The sequence below is a fragment of the Rhododendron vialii genome, chromosome 13a (genome assembly GCF_030253575.1).
Source record: "Rhododendron vialii isolate Sample 1 chromosome 13a, ASM3025357v1".
Lineage (NCBI taxonomy): Eukaryota > Viridiplantae > Streptophyta > Magnoliopsida > Ericales > Ericaceae > Rhododendron > Rhododendron vialii.
Genome location: NC_080569.1, coordinates 30,633,915 through 30,654,799, shown reverse-complemented (window position 1 = coordinate 30,654,799; position 20,885 = coordinate 30,633,915). Strand labels below are relative to the sequence as shown.

Sequence of the window (20,885 nt, the reverse complement as noted above, 5' to 3'; positions counted from 1 at the left end):
ACAGACAAACAACAAAGTCAAGTATATATTTGACGTGATTTGGCCGGAATATCCGCTCCACATAGAAAACAAATACTCACTAATATTTGGAGGAGTTGCAAACTCAACAGGGACAAGTATTTAATTAGATTTCGGTTCTTGGATGAAAATTTAACAAATCGTAGAAAATGTAGCGTGAAGTTTTTCAGATACTTAGACAGGGAAATAAATATAGCGTTGTTGGGGTACAGGTTTTTTTTTTTCCTTCTAATTTAATTGGTGAGTCTGATACCAAAAGATAGTTTAAATTTGATTACAATGACAAAAATTGTAGGAAAGAATCAAACTCCATCTAATTAACTTTCAAATTGGGAGTGATAATTATTTTGAGTTGTTGGTAACCTTTATAAGTATTCCGAATTAGTTATGTAAGCAATGACGGAACCACTTGTGGGCTATGGCGCGTAGTTTCGGTTTTTAAATTTTTTTTTTAATATAAATATTTCAAGTTCACTCGACCTATTGGGAAGTATTTTTAGGAATTGGGAAGTTCAAACAACATTTTCAAGAATAGAGCTTAATTATTTTGAGTATAATGTCGTTCAATATCTAGAATTCAAACAATTGGAAAGTATTTTCGGACTATGTCAATGGTTAATTGGGACTACAAAATAATTAAGCAACTTATTTACTTGTCTGCAGAGTGATGCTAATTGTGCTTACTCCTCATAGTTCGGCCCCACATTTACGAAATCATGGTTCCGTCCCTCTATGTCTAGAAAAATTACATAATAGACCCCAGAGTTTGACTTGCTTCCCAAATCAAACTCTATACCTATAATTTGAACAACCAAAACCCTATAGTTCTAAGCAGTTCTTCATTCAACCCTTCTGTCCACCCTCTGTTATAGTAGAACTTAACAGGAGAAACAAGCTCCATAGAATTCATGTTTTTTTTTTTTTTAAAGGCAAAAAAATCCATATAATTCATGTTTACTACTTTGGAGAAGTTAACATGAGGACCTAACTCCCCCTTCCTCCATCTCAATGTACCATTTGTCAAGTTTTTAATAAATTTGTGTTGTCTATAAAAAAATAAAAAAAAAACTCCACAAAACATTCCAAATGGTTGATTAATGGGATTTTGACTTGGAGAAGGCCAGGTAATCAGACGATTACGAAGGAGTATCTCTTCCAAATGTCGCGTACTCAAGATCCAAGACCCTCGCGAATGGACAATCATCGACCTATGAAATAAATCCCTAATACATTGCAAATCCCTTGTTTTCTGCATCAAAATACTTTGAAAATTAGACATTAATTAAAGGCTTAACTTCAATGTTTAAGATGATTTAATAAATTGGATTGAAAAATATGGGACTCCACCCAAGCAAATCACAATATGATGAATTTATTATTTAATACCGATTATGTTGAACAAGGTGATAATGGAAATCTTGGATATTCTCGAGAATGATACACGTGATGATGCCAAAATCTTGGACCATTTTGAGTTGACAGTATTTAAATTTCGTTAAAAGCAAAACAAAATTACGATCAAATTAAGGTTAACCAATTGGCAGGGGCGGAGCTAGTTGGAGATGGGTGTGGCACGAATCGTACTCCTAGTTCAAAAGAAGTTATATTTTACGCTGACGGATTAGACACTAACCGATATCCAGAAAACTTGATTTTTCACAACATTAATGAAAATAGCAATTAAAAGACGAATTAATGGTTATAGAGCACACATGTATGACACCATCAAAATATTAAAAAAAAAAAAAAAACTACTATAAAAATAAGATGCTTCTCAGAATCTAAAGATGATCTCACTTATCTCTCTCTCTCTGTCTCTCTCTCTCTCTAAACTAAGCTAAGTGCTACAAAGGAGTATCATTTTCATAAAAGTTCGGCTACGTACGTGTGAAAGTATCCAAAAAGAATCTAATACGTACTTCAAATTTTTTAAAAAATAGTTATTATATTGTTGATACTTTTTGAACGTGGATCGATCCGTGAGTATCCAACGAATATTGGCATCAAATGCGAACATGATATGGATATGACTCTAGTCTAAATATATATATCCATGAGTATCGAAGACGTATTGGTATCAATAATAACAATATGATATGGATACGACTCCCATATAAAAATATTCGTACTCCTTAGGTCTATTTTGATTGGTTGATTTTTCTTTTCACGAAGCCACCTGACCCCACGCTACTCTCCTCTACGTGGCAGAGCCTCCATCGACATCAGTTATTAGTTTAAAATCCATTAAAATGTGGGAAGTTCAAAACGCATTGTAAAAATTTCCGTGTTAATAGCTGAGAAGGGATTTGACTTGAGAAAGTATGAACACTTCAAACCCTTGTGATGTAGGGCAAGATTTGGAGGGGAAAAAAAATTAACTTCTTACTTTTACTTTATAGCAAAAGAAAGAATATGAAATCTTTCTGACGTAGGACAAGATTGGAAATGATTCATATTATTACTTTAATCTAACCTTTTTCGCAAAAGAAATAGTACAAAATGTTTCTTTTGCTTGATTTTATGTTCATTCTTTTGATAAAAAGTAAAAAGAAGAATATAAATCATTTCATATCTTATCTTACGTCAGAATTAAATCGTGGCATTTACGAAACGCGTTAAAATAAACTCTCAATTTGAATGTTTCGTCATTCGAGATTTGAGAAGTTTTTTTTTTCTCTTTATATTTTGATCAAGGCATAATTAGGTCTGTGTATTTGAAGTAAACGCTTTGTTTGGATTTAAGTTTTTTTTTTTTAAAGAGACAAGTAGTAAAACATAACTATAATTAATCTTCACATTCCCCACAATTTCTCTTTTATTTATTTCCTTTTATTTTCTCCTCCTTTCAACTTCCTAACAAAGTGTAAACATAATGATAGGAAAATTTCAAAAACAAGGTTCAAGATTTTTTGCCAACTCCCATATAATAGGTAATTGATTTCCATATTATCTCTTCTATATATTTTATTTCTTATCGTTAATTACATAAATTTGCATTAATCTCATTTTATACTCAAATTTACTGTAGTGCAAGGATAGTATCTTAATTTCACATTTACAAAAACAACAAAGATTGCAAATACTAAAGAATAAAGTGTAGAATTATTGTCTTAGTGAAAGTTAAAATAATTTGACTTTTCAAAAAAAAAAATTAAATAATTCAACAAGTCATAGAATACAATACTGGTTCAATACTGGATCTCTAAATTCTAATGGAACAAGATCTTGATCTCAACAAAGAAATGGAAATCTGGAAGGGCAAAAAAGAATCAATGCGATAGGACAGCGGAATTAAGTCCCATGAAATTAATTAAAATACGCGTAAATTAGCCCGGACACGTCGCTATAAAAAATCGTCTTACTAGTCAATCAAATGGCACAAAATCCGGACATTCTTCGAGAAGGAATCAAATTGGTAAAGTAGTAAAATGGAGCAGGACGGTGACCTGCTTCCAACTGAAAACAACCTACCAACCTTTCCGCCTTTAATTCGGACTCAGGTCCTGTCCATTTGACAACCATCAAGTCCGGTCCAGTTTTTGTTTTTCAGGGTCCATCCCGGGCGCATAACGATAATCAGAAGCGTTCATTTTGTAGAGCTCGTCAAGTTCTCTAAGCGTATGAAAAATAAAATTCGTTGGACACAAATCAATGACTTATCGGAACACATTCATCTTGAGACAAATGGTTATGCTTCAGTGTATTTGTTGCATTTTTTTTTTCAAGATAAATTTCATATAAATGTGTTACGATAAGCCATCAATCGGTATTAACTGAACATGTATTTTTTAAAAACTCGAGAACATGACGAAGCGATGGTTTTGCTAAACTAAATGGACTAAAGCCTGTATTATCATGGAATTTTAAACAGATCATTCTTCTTACATACACCGATTAAAATACTGTCACTTAACGAAAACAACTTGACTATTATCATTTGTTTGTTGTCTAATAACATAGCCTACATGCACCCTTACTCTACCCAATAACCATTCCGATTATTGTTCTGAGTCCAGAATGAGCCACAGAAATTAAAATTGGACCGGACAGTATGCTTGTCGAATTGGACAAACCAAGTCTCTCTCTCTCTCTCTCACTTCCTTCAATTTTGAAAAAGGACAAGAAGGTAATTCTCCATACCAACTCACCTATGCAATTGTTGACGAGAGAGATATAATGGACCCTTTAAACATATACACAATACCTAAACGTCCTTCAGTTCAATGTCAAGAGTCTCAGCCAATTGAAGTCAAGAAACGGAATCGTGAACGTAATTTTATTGCACTTGGAGAATTGACGTACTCTACTCAATAAACGGTTCTGATGAGGGCTCACGAAAACTGAAATCGAACCGAACCGAACCGGATTGGATGCTTGTGGAACCGGACAGGATAAATCCCCTCTCTCTCTCCCGGACAGGACAAATCCTCTCTCTCTCTGTCTTCAATTCAACGTCACTCGGACAATATAGTCAAGAAACGGAATCGTGAAACCCACACAAATATGCATTCACAGAAATCCGTATATACTCCTATATTATATACTCTATATATATAACTCTGTTTCTACCGAACAAGGTTTTGTGGAGGAGAAGAACTCTCCGTCACGTTTTTGTTACCATCACTTCTTCCTCCCAACCACCCCAACCACCTTCCCTCTCTGCCTGTCCCTCTCTTTAGGTGCGACGTCTAGAAAATTCTAGGGTTTTATCGCCCTGGAATTTTATGTTCCAAATTCTATCAGGTTTGTTTGCTTTCTCCTTAACTTTGGTACTCTTTCTCTCAATTGGGTTTTGCTTGATTGCCAAGAAACCGCAGAGAAATCTTGAGTGAATTGTTCCTATTGCTATAGGAACTACTGAAATTTAGTTTCCTGTTTAAGTTGATTTCTAAAAAAAAAAGAAGAAGCTCTTTTGGGTTCTGAACGGTTTAAAGTTCTGGATGTTAGACCCCTGTCGAGGTAATTGGGTTTTTTTTTTTTTTTTTATGGTTGACTTTACACTAATTATTGAGTTCCCTGTTATGTTTGCATTTGTTTTCAATTTAACACTCAGATTTTTATTTTTATTTGTTGTAAATGTGAGTGAAGAAGGGTTGCGGGCAGTTTCCGAGAACTGCACGGGGTGCTGTTCGGCATTTTCCGGTCAGTTGCTGGACATAATTTGACAATAGGTTCCTGTCGCATTGTAGATTTAGTTGAAGCGCATAATTGTGGTTCAAAATCATGTTAATTGGGTACCAAATTAGTGTGTGAATGGAACATGAAAATAGATCGAATTTGAGTTCTGCACGCAATGGATTGGAACCCAGCAAATTTCAGTGCTGAGTTGTTTTTGTTTTCCATTCACGTACTAATTGGTACCCAATTCACATGATTTTAAAACACATGTATGCGATTCGACATGATCTACAATATGAATGGAACTGGTTAATGAATTAGGTTCGACAAGTGGCCGGCACACGCCAAACTGCACAGGGTGCAGTTCCCAGCAAGACTGCCAACAAGCAATCTCCAACGTGAATAATGGACTTTAGAAAGTTCATCTGTGATATGTTCATTAATCTTACTCTATACATCTGTGATATGTTTATAAAGTTCCATACATTGTAGACTGGAGCATTAGTGGATACTTCATTATCACAATTGAATTCGCATTTACTTTTAAATCTGATAAAGAGTTGAAAGACATTTCTTAGAATTGGGGAGGGTTACCACTAAGGGGAGGGGTAGACTAGAATTGACATTGGAGGCAGTAATTCAAAAGGATCTATGTTTTTCGAATATTAGGGAAGACGATGCCCTTGATAGAGCTCAATGGAAAATACGGATTAACGTAGCTGACCACAATGGATTGGGACTTAAGGCTTTGTTTGTTTGGTCTGGTTTGGTTTAGGAGGTCCTGGTGTTATGAGTTCCTCGTAGAGCTCCAATTGATAAATCTGTTAAGTTTTAGATTACATGTCTTCGTTCAATATCTAAAACTTTTTATTTTTCCTCATACTTATCAGGTGCTTGATTTGTCAAAAATAACTTGAATATTCTTTGAGATCAGTAAATTATTTGTGCTTTGTTGTTGATCTAATGCTAGGCTGGTAGCAACAAGGGTCTTACAAAATTGTTTTCATGGTGGTGCACTCACTTCTATCTTGAATTTATACCAGTTTCCCTCACTGACTCTAGTTCCAAGATGTCAAGCGTGGAACAGCCCTTAGGTCTGGACCGATTTCCAAGCTTGAGCGCTATTGATGGGTTCAGTAGGTGTTCATCCAGTGCTTGCAGGCCCAGAGGAGAGGATATGGGTATGGGAAATTGCTTTATTGAAGGGAGAAGCTGGAGCTCATCCAATAGCTGTCAGTAAGTGTTTTCATCAAGCTTATTTTGAATGCCCTTAAAATAGTTTGCCTCACAAATTGCGGTCACAATGTTTTTGTCATAATCTTGTGATATTAGTTGTTGTTTCCGGCTTTCCGCATGCTCTTGTGGGAAAATCTATCTATAACCATGTTATGGACATCACTTCTCCGCTATGGCGGAATTTCTTGTTTGATTTATCTTCGTCATTCCTGTGCATATGCATTTGCTATTCAGTAGTTGCTTCTGCAAGTGCTTGGCAATTGTGCTGGTTTTAGTGAACACTTCAATCTTTCCGATGTCCAAACTATCACTCAATCCTCCATGAGAATTAGGCAAACTTTGGACCGTTAATTACCACAACTTTATTCCCCAGCTTTCCCACGATGAAGAAAGATGGAAAAGTGCAAGGGAAATTGGTTTTTGGTTTCTTCTTGTTATTCTTATTTTCCTTGTCATTCTTAAGATTCCTTTGTTCTTACTTTCTTTGGTTGGTGAAAGAACTATGTCAGAACATTTAGAAGATAAACGTGAAGGATCCTGTTTTTTCTTTTCTTTTCTTTTTCCCGTTTTTATTAGAATATGGTTTATTATCGTGTGGGAAAACCACTTGCAATGTCAAGACAATTTTAATAGTTCTCAAATGAGCATAGCATGTTTCTCTGGCATATTTCAGGCATCAGGCTTTCGGTTACGAATATGGAGCTCCGTGTGATTCTCGGTACTTGCCTGATCATTCTTATTGTTCCTACTGCAATGACAAACGCATAAGGAGCATACCAAATAAGGTACCTATCTAAGAAGTAAAGCTTCTTATTTTCTCTATGCCAATGAATTCTGAAGTAGCTGTAAATTTATTAAATTAGGTGGTTTGACTGTCCTTTCATTGTGGTTTCTGTTTTTATACTTTATGGTATAAAGATGTTCCTTTAAAATCCGGATTGCTTTCTAACCTTTTTGGAATTTGAATTCTGCAGTTTTCTAAATTTGTACCGAGGTATGTGAAGATAGTGGAAGTTGGTCCAAGGGATGGGTTACAAAATGAGAAAAATGTTGTGCCTACCTCTGTGAAGGTAGAACTGATTCATAGGCTAGTTTCTTCTGGGTTATCTGTTGTTGAGCCCACGAGTTTTGTCTCGCCAAAGTGGGTACCTCAGGTAATTTGGAGTTATGATGCACTATTCTCACTGTTTATTTTTACTGTAGCAAATTTGAAATTTTGATTCCTTTTCCTTTCGGTTTTAATAGCTTGCAGATGCAAAGGATGTAATGGAAGGAGTTAGAAATGTGAAGGGTGTGAGATTGCCTGTTTTGACACCCAATCTAAAGGTGGTAACTTTGTTTTGGAAAAAGAAGTTACTACAGCGCCATAATACAGTGATTGAAATTTTCAAATGCGCTACGTAAATCACTTTCAGGGCTTTGAAGCGGCTGTTGCAGCTGGGGCAACTGAGGTAGCCATCTTTGCATCAGCTTCTGAGTCCTTTTCAAGGTCAAACATCAATTGCAGCATTGAAGAGAGTCTTATTCGTTATCAAGCAGTTGCTCAAACTGCGAAAAAACTCTCAATTCCTGTTCGGGGGTATGCATTCTTTTCCTTTTCATTGAAATGCTCGTCCCAAATATTATTTTAGATTGTATCAACTTAGGCTTTTCAGATCATCGTTTGTTGGAGGGATTTACTAGGGGAAGGAAAGTGATAAGGAAACCAAAATAAATGAATATAGCTTCTTTATGTCATTCATCTTCATATCTTCTCCATCTCCCACGCGTTTGCTTTCCCTTTCTAAATTCCTCGACATATCCATGATCAAACCACATAATAATGTTTCAGTATACTTGAGTTGTGCGTAAAGCAGTCCTTAATTGTACCATCTTTTCATGGGTGGGTTTACTGTAACAATGTCATATTTTGTTATTCCTATAGTGTGTCAAGTCAGCAATACGAGACAGCTATCTTGTGGTTGAATCATACATACTCTTTAGGACAGCTCTTAGAAAGCTATCTTGCGGCAAGTAACCTATATTCAAGGCTCTCAGCCATTATCAAGTATCTTAAGAACCTATATTACTTTGCCTTAAGTCCATAGTTTCTCAATTGTATCCCTCCTATCGTTGATAACTGTGCTGGAAATTGGGTTATAAATTTTCCCGTCATTTGTTGATACAGCTCAGATGCTTTGAGCCAGTTCCATTCTGTTTTGGATTTTAGAAAACAGTATCCTTCGTTTCTCTTGGAGCTGCCACTAAAACAAAAGAATTGGTCTCAAATTTTAAATAGGTACGTCTCATGTGCGGTCGGGTGCCCAGTGGAAGGAGCTATTCCTCCTTCAAAAGTGGCATACGTGGCAAAACAACTTTATGATATGGGCTGCTTTGAAATCTCCATTGCTGATACAATTGGAGTTGGAACACCTGGTATATATTTCTGTCAGTTTTCATCTGCGAACGTTCCATAACATTAGCTTTTGCTAGTTTATAGCTGCTCCTGAAGTTTGTTTCCATTTTTCAAACAGGGCTCTTTTAAATTGTTGTAAGTGGTAATTCAGATTTAGCACTTTATGTGATATTTTGAGAAGTATATTTATGCATATTCACAAATGCTAATTTCTTATATGGATTAACTTGTCTCATACCTTGTTTTCAATTTTCTTTGTCACAGGTACTGTTCTTCCAATGCTCGAAGCTGTAATGGCAGTTGTTCCTGCTGAGAACCTTGCAGTTCACTTTCATGATACTTACGGCCAGTCACTTCCAAATATTTTGGTGTCCCTACAAGTGAGTCACCTTGGAAATTCCTGTTTTGCTACCCAACCAATTAAAGCAAAAAAAGAAAAAGAAAAAAAAAAGGAATTGAAGAACAAACGATGAACACCAGATAGAAAAAAATAAAAAATACAACTCGATACATAATGGGATACAAAAGAAAATGTGTTTTGTCAATAGAATTCCCAACCAAAAAATAGCGCCACTTTTTGGAGCTAACAACCTTCTTCTGAAATAGATGCACATGCGCACGCTCTCACACAAACACATAAGATACCTTATCCATGTTCTTTTCTATGTGACTCCCTGGGTCCCTTATTGTTGGTCCTCTTTCCCGTTTTTGGGCCAAAGTGCAAGTCCTCTTTGAACACTCAAATGAGGAAATTTGTAATTTTTTCAAAATTTCCCTTTCAGAAAACTTGCGAATATAGACAAAAGTTAGAGTCAAAAGGTTACTTTGGGAATATATGCTTTTTAACTTGGATTGAAAGCCATCATTTCATGACCCTTACCTAGTTGGAATCCCTTGAAAGGATCAACATTGTGGGACGGATGGAGTTTCTAATTAGGAATGCATATGATGCCCACTTGCCTCGCGTGTCTTAGCTTCGAGTCGTAAAGGTGTGGTTCTTGGGCTATACTTCTCTAAGAATCAACCTAGTTGTATATGATGAAATTTAAAAACAAAGTTCAAAACTGAAATGTATTGAACTGGCCCATTAGAAACACAAGAGAAGAAAGAACGAAATTCCAGATAGCTAAAGCACTATATCAAGATCGAAGCATTTAAGTAGACAATTACTCAAGTGAAGTACAAATATACAAGGCTAGGTTGTGAGTGTGTGACTTTGCGTGTGACAAAGACAGTTGCCTCCTTTATCTTTCTCTGACCTAGCCTCCAAGAACATAGCTTACAAACTTGTAGAAAATCATTGATAAGTCCTTCAAATAATAAATATTATCATCAATTAGCCCAATAAACTTATTTTGTTATTGTATCCCCGGTTATTTTTTGTTCCAAACATGTAATGTTTCCCATCCGTGTCTATGACATTTGTGTCTCTCAAGTGTCATAGGTATTTTTGGTTTTTTAACGAATAGAAAGTAGGGATTATACGCGTTTGGATGAGTGTTTGACATGCGCGAGGGAGTTTCCGACAAGTGTTGGTGTCTGATACGTGTTTGACATAAGAACAACACCTTCTAAAAGTGGGCATATTCGTTAGTCATAGAATAAGATCATCTCAGCTTTGAGCGCCCTAGCTGTTTCTAGGGTTACCTTTCGTACTTTCTGCATATAAATATTTTGAAATCTTACCATACTTCCGACGACGTAATAAGCTTTGTAACTTTTGTCAACAGATGGGGATTACCACTCTGGACTCTTCTGTTGCGGGTCTAGGAGGTTGTCCATACGCCAAGGGAGCTTCCGGAAATGTTGCCACAGAAGATGTCGTTTACATGCTTAATGGACTTGGTGTGCAAACCAATGTTGATCTGCAAAAGCTCTTATTGGCTGGGGACTTCATAAGCAAGCATCTTGGCCGTCCTTCAGGTTCCAAGACTGCCATTGCCTTGAGCCGAATGACTGCCGACGCCTCCAAGATATAGAAATTGAGCTTATATAGTGTTATACTAATTGGAATATTACGCATGAAGGGGGAATTTTATATTGGAAATGATATTCACACTCTCCTTTTTAAAATCCACACTCCAATTTTTGTCTTTATCAACATGAATTTACAATGTTGCCCTTGGATGTGTGTAGAAGTGTATTGATAAAAGGACAATATAGTAAATTCATGCGGATAAAGACAAAAAAAAGGAGTGTGAATTGTAAAAAGAGAAGTGTGAAAATCACTTCCCTTTTATATATGTCACGCCTTTTTATAATTCGTGTAATAGGGCATATATATACGTATGGAATAAAAGAACTTGAAGCCACAGCTCCACTAACTATGTTGGAAACTGATACTACTCATCGTTTCAAATCTTTTCCATCTTTGAGGAGAAGTATCTGGTAGTAGAAAGTATAGAAGATTAAGTTTTCGTTTCAGCGTTTGAGGTACCATCACCGGTCATGGTGCATTTACAAGTTTTGGTCCAACATGTCGAAGTGGGTTTGAATCTAGGCGAACGGCGACACTCTTGGCAGTCCCTCTCCCCATCTCTCATTCTCTCTTCGCAAGTGCGTGCGAAGGAAATACGTAAAGATGCGATGAGATGGTTCCTTAGGGGACTCTGTTAACCTCATTTGTTGATTTAAAGTTGAGCTAATCTATCGGCAGTTTCTAGTCTTAGAGTTACTTATGCGAGTGTAATTTTAGGATCCTTAAATCATTTCTTGTATAGATGGTTTCTTTTCTTTACCTATGATTTCAAAAATTTCCTTCTAATTTGCCACCAAAAAATTTCGGCCAAGATATTGACTATATGTAGAGCTGAAACTTGTGCAATTTGCCCCTCAAAGGTTTATATTTGTAGTCGTTGAGTAGACACTGAGAAGGCCATGGATCGAACCAGAGACGAACATCTTTCCGGTAGCCCCCTCCCATCGCCATCGCTGGCTAATAAGATCACGAGCCCAGGTAAGTAGGTAACTCTTATCCATGCTCACCCCAGCATGCCAAGGACGTTGAAGGGAAATACTACCTTTGAAGATTTTCTTGAAGAAATAACTCTTCTTAGAAATGAGTTTTCAGTTCAATATATCTGTGAATCCTACGCCCCGTCCACCTAGTTTTTGCGCAGTTTCTTCCACCCCGTTCACTTTACTTTTGCCCAGTTTCTTCCACCCCAACCAGTACGACACGATAATCTAGCAAAAACTAAACCGATCTTTTTTTTCTTGCTTCGGGAGAAGAAATATTCAAAACCAATTGCACTACTGAGAGTTTCTTGGGCTCTCTCCAGAAATGATTTCATAAATGAATGGATGGTTCTATTTGTGAAAGAATTCTATCCCTTTAGACAACTAATCAACAAATGTTTCTTTCTTCTTCTTGTGGAATTCTCTTTTTCAGTTACTGGGCATTCCACTGACCTCTCATCTTAATCGCAAACCAAAGCAGAAGAACAAGTCCATCCAAAATGTACCAGCCCCACTGTCATGGCGGCCATAAGTTGCCGGATAATTTTCATCCATGATTTACACCAGCATCAGTAGGTCCCTTAATACAACTCGATCACAGATAGTCAAGTATTTAAAAAAAAAAAACATGCTTGTACCCAACACACAAGGCTTCAGGTTAAAACGTGATGTAAAGGAGATAGTACATAGACTTGCCATATATTTCTCTACCAACCCTTTCTTTTCTCCCAAAAATGCTCTGCAAGAAAAGCGTGAAGGTGCGATCACATTTAGGTAACATTTACCGTAGCGACTTAGATGACACTCCTCACAATACTTTTTGTGCCCCAGACTGCATCTGATAAGTGCATGCTATGTGTCTTATCAAATCACACTCAAATTCAGTAAACATATCAGTATTAGAAAGAAAAGTACCCGGGAAAAAAGAAAAGTACACTATAAATTTGAAATTGGTGGGGCAGAGGCAACACCCAGTTAACCATCTGAAGCCCGTCCTGCAAAGCAGCTAACACCTTGAATAAAGCTAGTCCATATTTCTGGGGTACTTGGCACCATATAAAGCAACTCTCTAGAGCAGGCAACAATAAGTTCTCATGAACATTCAACCAATACCGTATACATCGAAATAAGTAGTTCACATAATGCTCGATGTGCTAAGCAAAAGATCAGTGGGAGAGCCATCCGGTGTTACAGTCATCACAACCCAACACTAGAAATTTCAAAAACATAATAGTTATAACAGCTTCAATTTGAACTACGATGTCTTTCTGGGAAATAGTTATAACAGCTTCAATTTGAACTACAATGTCTTTCTGGGAAATAGTTATAACAGCTTCAATTTGAACTAGTATGTCTTTCTGGGGATATGAACAACAATACTCAATAACAAGTAACTATACCCCAGAACCTTGATATGAGTTCAGAAACTTACTGGCAGCATCCAAACTCAATTCTTCATACACCTACATGATTGATCAATGACAAGACAAAAACTATTAAGTCCATCAGAAATACCAAATTCACAGAATCATGTTTAACAAATAACAAGGACAAATTTAATCTCTGAATCCTACTAAGTACGTACAAGTTTCTTGTGAATTCTTTCAAAAGCTTTGCAAAATCTTTCCGCTTCTACTGGGCCCACCTATAACATAGAACAAAAGTTAGTTGCCTGCCAACCTATAACATAGAACTAAAGTTAGTAGTCTTAACATCATCTTTTGCAGCATGATTCACCATGTTGCTAACAAGATTTAATACATGGAAGGAGCGAAATGGAAACGGGAAACAAAACTAAAATAAATACATGAGAGCGAACCGTTGCATAACAAACTTTAAAAGCACTGTAGCTTCATTTCAAGAAATCAGAGATTTGTGATTTCACACTCCAATTTAACTATTGACTTACCCTCCACGCACTCGACAAACCAACTTGTTTTCAACGTTTCCCTCTCATCGTTTTCTATTCACGGCCAAAGCTGTGTCACCACCAGTCTTCCAGTGTAAATTACATTATCTTATACTTGGTTCTGAAAATCTTATTCTCTGTCCTTTGCCCCCCATCAAAGCTTTTTCTTAGTACCAGTCTGACAGTCTTTAAACTGGTAAAATTATGAGATTGGAGTAGCCCATCTATGAGAGTTTGAAACACAGACTAAAATCCCCTATCATAAATATGCTGTCCACACTCATCTTTATTCTACTTGCGAAAAAAAGGAAAATCCTATTAGTCAACAAGCACTGCCAGCGTTCCTGCTTCAACAAATTAAGTAGAAAGGAGCCCCACCCAAGACCTAAACTAGGAGATGCCCAACACCAGGTGTTATACTGTGTTGGACCAGGCTAAGACCAGGGCAATATCAAAACAACCTCGCGTCACCTAACCTGGAGAAATTTCTTTCTATCTAGAGGCTGCCACATGTAATCACTTGTAGACCCATGAAATCATATCTATCTCATCTTGTTAGCTCATAATATGAATAGTTTAGCGGGGAAAAATCCACAGTATTGTTTCACAAAGATTAGAAGATTCATATTCCTGCTAGAGATGTGCTACATCAATCCTCATATTTCTAATACAAGAAGCAACTAGGGGTTATACAATAGAAGACCCAAGCATGCTCTAAACATGGGCTTGGGACGAACATTAGACAAAGCTCAACACTAACGAATGAAAATCCTCATATTCCTATGAATTTTAAGATTTGTGCTCGTTGGGAACTCTGTAACATAAAGAATCCAAGACACTAACGAATGAAAAGGTTTTACCGAGGAATTTGTTAACCCACACTGTTTCCAATTCTCTTCCAAGAATTGAAATTTCCACATACGAATACATCATGGTGTTTAGAACATAGGCCATTCAGATATCCAATTGAATTGGACAGTCCATCTTTTTTACCATACCATCACAACTAAGATGAGCTGCATTAGTTACATAAAGGAATTTGACAATGGCTCTGAGGTCTAGCAAAGTAACAAACAAACAAACAATTTGAGCTAGCTTGATACACCATTGAAATAACACTGAATGGCTCCATCCAATTATCCTACTGGAAATACCAGCAGCATCTTACCAAATCAAGGAATGGACTAAACTAGGATATGAACAAACAAACCTTATCAAGCAAAGAAACTTGACGAGTCGAAGGCTTTAATAGTTAAAATGGCTATAATAGAAACTTAACAAGAAAAGAAACTGCTACAACCACTCTTATGAATCTTACCTTCTTTTCTGCAGCCATCTTTAGTTTCCCCCAAAATGCATCTGCACGGACACATCCGTGTAACCATGTTAATTTAATTTCAACATCAAAGTGCAAAAGCAGAAAGAAGTGTGTGCAAGCAGCCTAAAATATCGATATGCTTCCAGTTGAAATATAAGTACAAGAAAAAACAATAGGCCAGAGTGAATGCGATAATAATGGATACACACATCGGAAAAAAGGCTGAAGACCAGATTTCAATTAGCCATGCATTAATTGACTCCAAGAATTGTGAGTTGAGGCAGGGCTCTATCAGGACCGGGGATAATTATCAAAAATATCCAATGCAATAAATTAGTTCACAGACTACACGTATTACTCTCTGGTCCACTGATCCAAATGAACTCCGAACAACACATAAGATCCATCAACAGAAAGTATGATAATTTTGCAAGAAAATATTGTTTTAAAACAAGACTCAATTACCAATTGAGCCCATTACTGGTTTCTAGGTGTGAATGGATGCTTAAATCTCATCATGAAACAATTAGGAAAACACATATGGCATTGGCAAGAGACCAAAAAACATGATATTGAAATATAAGATACCGTGTTGCTCAACTCCTTGAATTGCAATTTCCTTTCCATCTGTGCCATGCCATGCATCCTGCCATTCCTTTAGCTGTTATGAAAGGTTAAAAGTTAAAATGTAAAAGCGAGCAGTGAAATTGACTCAGAATGTGTCAGAAAATTGCAAACTTTAGTCTACGACCTCATTCTGTGCTGTTTGAGCAGTCGATTGTCTTGCTGATAATGAGGCCGCCTACAAGTATAAGAGAAGATGCTGGGAATAGCACAAGGACGAAAATATACACTGCGTATTACGGTATTCCTTTTTGAATACCTACTAAAGTTGCACAACATATATTGCAAACCAGAACTATTTAAGAAAAAACTAATATTATTTCTTCAATGAGGTCCTTTCGCAGTGAATTCCTCAAGTGATATTTACTATACAAGAGTTTCCCATAAAAAAGGGTTCAAAATATGTATATATTTTGTTTTGGTTGTGAAATTTTTCTTTATTTGAGATCTCTAATCTCTTCAAGTGTTGTGTTTGAATGCTTCCGGAGAATTTCATGCTTCTCACAAGAATTGACAATTTTTGGCGAATCCAACTTATCTTGGAAAATTAATGTGCTGTATGTGCTTATTTCAATGTAACTTCGGTTTAGATACACTTCTTTCCACAGAAAACTAGAGACCAACCAATAAGTCCATTCGAGCATGATTGTGTATGCTATATAACCAATCAAAAGCTTAGCAAAAGATATCAAAGATGCAAGTTTTTCTTTTTCTTTTGGATGAGTAAACTCTGTATTTTTATATGCAACCAGTTTATCCACTGAACGTGATCAGATCTCGATATAAATGGCTACATATTGACCACCATGCATAAAGACATGCCACTGTTTAATTTTCCCAATTTGAAGCGAACTAGGTGGGCACAAGTTTGAAATATGCTCAAAATCATACACAGTCAACTGTTCATTTAAACCTCAAGCCTAGAAAAAATTGCTCCCCTAGGGTTCATTGAATTAAATCAACCAATCTCATAAGGCCTTCTACCATGGAAGGAGAACCACTAGATTTTATCTCCATCAAAACATAATAAAGACCATGCTTTGTTCAACTGAGCAGATTCAAATGATTTCGTTCGTAGAGATTTGAGGGCGGTGCATAAACTTCCTGATTGCATTGAGTTTTTTCTTTTTCTGGAAATGCAGGGCGTCCCAGGCCAGATTGCACACACTTCGGACTAATCCCTGCAGCCCTTTTCACGCTTACAGGTGAGGTGACCCAAGTGTTGCTGGCAACAAGAACCGAACATGAGACATTCAGAAAGAGCAAACCCTAAGGCCCCGCCCATTCAGTTGCACGAAAAAGATGTGAAAGGATGGGAAAATCAACTTTCATGTAACTTTCTGGGTGTTCAGAAAGTTACTGGAAAACACTCCTGTGCAAAATAGGTCTCGCTAAAAGGAAAGAATTTTAGTTTTCCTGCAAGATTTCTTGTTATGAGGACACACGCACAACACAGTAAATTTTTATTTTTTTTTACTTCACCCCACCCCACTTTTATTGAGAATTCATTTTCCGCGCCACATTCCCGATGACTGAACGGAACCCAAGTTTCAATATTGAGTTAATTGGAGAAGAAGACAACATGCTCATGGAATCAATAAGATCATTGAACATTTTACTCAAATACAAAAGGGCACAGAAACAATTCACAATAACACGCAGCTTTCGAACCCAAAACAGAGAATTTCTCCAAGTATGCATACAGATATATACAGGTACTAGATAGATACGAAGGAAGGAGAGGGAGAGGTTTACGTGATAATCGCGGGTTCGAACGACGGGGAAGAGATTAAGGACGCGTTGAAATTCGAACTCGTCCATGTTGGCTAGGAGTATTCCTTTGCTAAAATCTTAGGTCGTCGAGCTCGAATTGGTTTGTGTGATGTTTTCAAGAGGTGGCCGTGGTCTATGGGAATGGATGGAAATTGGCCTGGTACGTACACAACTGCCGAACACAGATCCAACCATACCCCTCTCATGTGAGTGTGTCCCACATATGAGATCTAGAAAGTCTACGTACACAATTCTCGACCGCAACTTCAGACACAATTGCGTCCGAAACCGTTCGATGCATGTGAGTTGTGCCCGGAGTTGTGTTGTATGCAAAACATTACTCAAAATAAATATGTGGAGTCCACGTGTATACAAAAAGTCTGTTCACGCACGTGTATATAGAAAGTCTACTTTTTTTACATAATTTGTATACAAAAAATATTAAGTTTTCGTATAAAATGGGGGATTTAGGAAGTTTTCTTTCCTCGTCTGTTTCAATTTATTTACAGTATTTATTTATTTTGGCAAATATATTTCAATTTTTTTATTCTCTCTGTTTTTTTGAAGTGTTTCCTTTCCGTCCTCCATTCCATTCCATTCGCTACAATTGCCATAATTATACCATCGAAAACAATGATCCCAAATCTATGCCCGGTGTACATATGCTCTTGGAACCCATTTCGGATTTCAAAAAGTTAATCGGAGCCATTCATCTGTTTAAGATATTCTTTTAGATTTCCTACATTTTTTCCCTAGGTTGCATTGGTATACACGGTTGATATGTAAGGTGGTTGCCTTGTTGGCAACTTTATTTCAATGGGAAGAGCTTAGGAAATCGAAGTCAAATCACGTAAAAAAAAAATCATTTTCCTTTTCGTAAAAAAAAAAAAAAACATATCGTATCATTAATTTATTTTGGACTTTATAAAACTAAAAAAGTGTTAGGAATAAAGGGACGACATGCGTCACTCTGACGGCTCTTCTCACGAAAAGTCATTCTGCGTTGCCCCTTCAGACAAACATGTACTCTTTGATGACTTTTTGTCACTATCATTTTTAATTGTTGTTAATTTTCTCCTAATTCTTAATAGATTGAGGTTAAATTTTTTTTACATTACATCATTCGTCTCGATGAGAGACCTTAAAGTGTCCAAAAAGTTAGGTCAAAACTCAAAAGGGATAGTGTAGTTATTTGTGCTCGTTTATTTCCCAAAAAACGAAGGAAAGGAAAGAGACTCTGAATTTTTTCTTAGTGATTTTGGAATCCATGGATTCTAAATCAAATTGATCAAGATTTCAAAAGAAGCCATGAGATCTACATGTAAACGAGGGGATTTAGGAAGTTTATTTTCCTCCTTTGTTTCCATTTATTTTATTTTAAATTTGTAAATATGTCTCAATAATTATATTTGTAAATATGTCTCAATAATTATATTTGTATCTGTTTTTGAAGTGTTTCCTTTCCTTCCTCTTTCCTTTTATTTCTTTAAGCTTGCTTTGGATCTTATTTCTATATCAATATCGTTCACTACAACTTCCTTAGTTATTAGTTTTACTTAAATAAACAGAGATACACATTAATTAGTTTCTAATTTAGAGTGTTGTTACTATATTAATTGTATTTCACCCTATAAATACAACAAAACTCTTTCTCCAAAAAAAATACGAAAAACCCTAGAATTATTTCCCTTGATACTGTTGATTGTTCACAAAAAAAAAAAAACCGCCATGGCCACACCCATCGCTTTGTTCTTTTTGCTTACCGTAGCGACGATGCTTTCGAATTTTAGTGACTCGATGGTTAATGCAAACAGTGAAGGGGATGCTCTGATTGCCTTCAAACAAAGCTTGTCTGATCCAACCAATGTCTTAAAGAGCTGGGATCAAAATCTTGTTGATCCCTGTAGTTGGTATTTTGTCAAATGCAACACCGCTAACCAAGTCATCCGACTGTATATATATATTTCCTTTACTCTCTCTCTCTCTCTCTCTCGCTCTCTCTCTCTCTCTCGTTTCTTGAATCCTCGAAGCTTATTTAATGGGATTTGAAATTGGATATACTTTGGTCTGAAATTAATTCTGGTTTTATTTATAACTGGAGCAGATGCATATGCAAGTAAGCAATAGTTTTCATATAAGGCATTCTTTTCTAATTTCATCTTTAACGTCCAAATAAGAAGTGGAGAAGGTCATTTTTGTCCTTTATTTTCTTTTAAGTATATATCTTTTCTTTTTGTTAAAACAAAAGTATTCACAGTCTGGAAAATAAACAGGACACCAAATTGCTTCTCATTTTTATATATTGATATTGAAATATAGATATATGTCTTGCTGTGATTCGTGTATTTAAGCAAGTATAATATAATAACCGCACTTGAAATGAGAGCGGTGCTACGCCCACCGCTCTGTTTCACCACTCAACATCTCACCATCCGTCTCGGCAATTAATGGTCCGGATTTATAAATAAAAAAAAACTCTTCCCTGGAAAGAGTTTTTTTTTTTTAAATCCGGTTACCTCTTCCCTGAAAAAGTTTTTTAAAATCCAGACCATCCAAAACATTTTCGGACGACAAGATTGAGAGCGGTGGGAGAAGCAGTAAATGTTGAGCAGTGGGCGTTGGCTTTCTAAAAATTAATATGTTCTGTTTCTTGTCATACATATTTGTTACATTTATAATTTCCCAATCTTTGTGCAGGGACGTGGAATCTCGAAACCTAGCTGGTCACTTAGTTCCTCAACTTGGGAACCTGCAATACCTACAATACCTGTATGCCAATCCTCAACGCTTAATCTGTTTTCCAATATGACACACAAACTCGGGATCCTATAGTGCAATGCGCGATTCGAACCGTCCAAAAGTGTTTTTAATAGTCCAAAAGTAATTGTAGAGATGAACCTACGGTTAAGTTCCAATTGCGCAATACACTCCTGTAGTGCACCGGCCCTTGCATTATAAGCGCCTCTCTGGATCCGATAACATACATGAATAGTTTTTTTTAACCTAATCGAACTGGATTTTTTATTTTTTGCACTTTTTTGGGTAGGTCACTTAACAAGAACCAGCTTCAAGGAAGTATACCCACTGAATTGGGAAATTTGAAAAGCCTTGTTGCCTTGGAATTACAAGACAACAATCTCACAGGAACCATTCCACCTTCATTGGGAAACCTCAAGTCCTTAGTATTCTTGTGAGTTCAGTCCAATTTCAATATCTTAATTTCCTTGATTTAGTTTGAATTTCTGTTATTTTATTTTATTTTATATTTTTGTGAGTTCACTTGTTATGTGAATGATATTTTCTTGGTTATTTATAGACGGCTCAGTAATAATCGCGGCTTAATCGGAGATATTCCGCAGGAAGTTTCAAACCTTCCAAATCTAAAAGTCTTGTAAGTCAGCTAATTTATGCTTCTTGTCTTTTTCTTTTTTTAGCTTATGAAAATCTTAAGTGAGCTTGTTTATATTTTTGGTCAATTTTTTTTTCCCTTTCGTTATTTGTGTAGGTGAGAGATATGGAAAATGCAAAGAAACATG

The 20,885-nt window shown here is 36.4% G+C and overlaps 3 protein-coding genes across 7 annotated transcripts; 2 read left to right on the top strand and 1 right to left on the bottom strand.

Moving 5' to 3' along the window:
- The first annotated feature begins 4,473 nt into the window (after positions 1–4,473).
- LOC131312534 (hydroxymethylglutaryl-CoA lyase, mitochondrial) lies at positions 4,474–11,191 on the top strand. Of its 2 annotated transcripts, none has more exons than XM_058340372.1 (9): positions 4,474–4,761; positions 6,180–6,372; positions 7,046–7,157; positions 7,347–7,526; positions 7,618–7,698; positions 7,788–7,951; positions 8,651–8,787; positions 9,032–9,147; positions 10,498–11,191. In XM_058340372.1, the coding sequence occupies exons 1-9, from the start codon at positions 4,743–4,745 to the stop codon at positions 10,744–10,746; spliced, it is 1,251 nt and encodes a 416-aa protein (XP_058196355.1). In that variant the 5' UTR covers positions 4,474–4,742; the 3' UTR covers positions 10,747–11,191. The 2 variants fall into 2 exon arrangements, with proteins under 2 accessions (XP_058196355.1, XP_058196357.1); XM_058340374.1 differs by having other exon boundaries at positions 4,566–4,977.
- A 1,604-nt stretch (positions 11,192–12,795) lies between these two features.
- Positions 12,796–17,558, bottom strand: LOC131312535 (uncharacterized). 4 transcript variants are annotated; one of them, XM_058340376.1, is made up of 7 exons: positions 17,332–17,528; positions 15,704–15,754; positions 15,541–15,613; positions 14,953–14,993; positions 13,311–13,370; positions 13,075–13,188; positions 12,796–13,029 (listed from the first exon to the last, which is right to left on the bottom strand). In XM_058340376.1, exons 1-6 carry the CDS (start codon positions 17,395–17,397, stop codon positions 13,120–13,122), a joined length of 360 nt encoding a protein of 119 aa, XP_058196359.1. In that variant the 5' UTR covers positions 17,398–17,528; the 3' UTR covers positions 12,796–13,029; positions 13,075–13,119. The 4 variants fall into 4 exon arrangements, with proteins under 4 accessions (XP_058196359.1, XP_058196360.1, XP_058196361.1 ...); XM_058340377.1 differs by having other exon boundaries at positions 12,796–13,032; positions 13,082–13,188; XM_058340378.1 differs by having other exon boundaries at positions 12,796–13,188; positions 15,541–15,598; positions 17,332–17,558.
- A 1,564-nt stretch (positions 17,559–19,122) lies between these two features.
- Positions 19,123–20,750, top strand: LOC131314107 (leucine-rich repeat protein 2-like). The gene is made up of 5 exons (XM_058342600.1): positions 19,123–19,301; positions 19,454–19,465; positions 20,047–20,118; positions 20,396–20,539; positions 20,666–20,750. The coding sequence occupies exons 1-5, from the start codon at positions 19,123–19,125 to the stop codon at positions 20,742–20,744; spliced, it is 486 nt and encodes a 161-aa protein (XP_058198583.1). The 3' UTR covers positions 20,745–20,750.
- Positions 20,751–20,885: the final 135 nt, after the last annotated feature.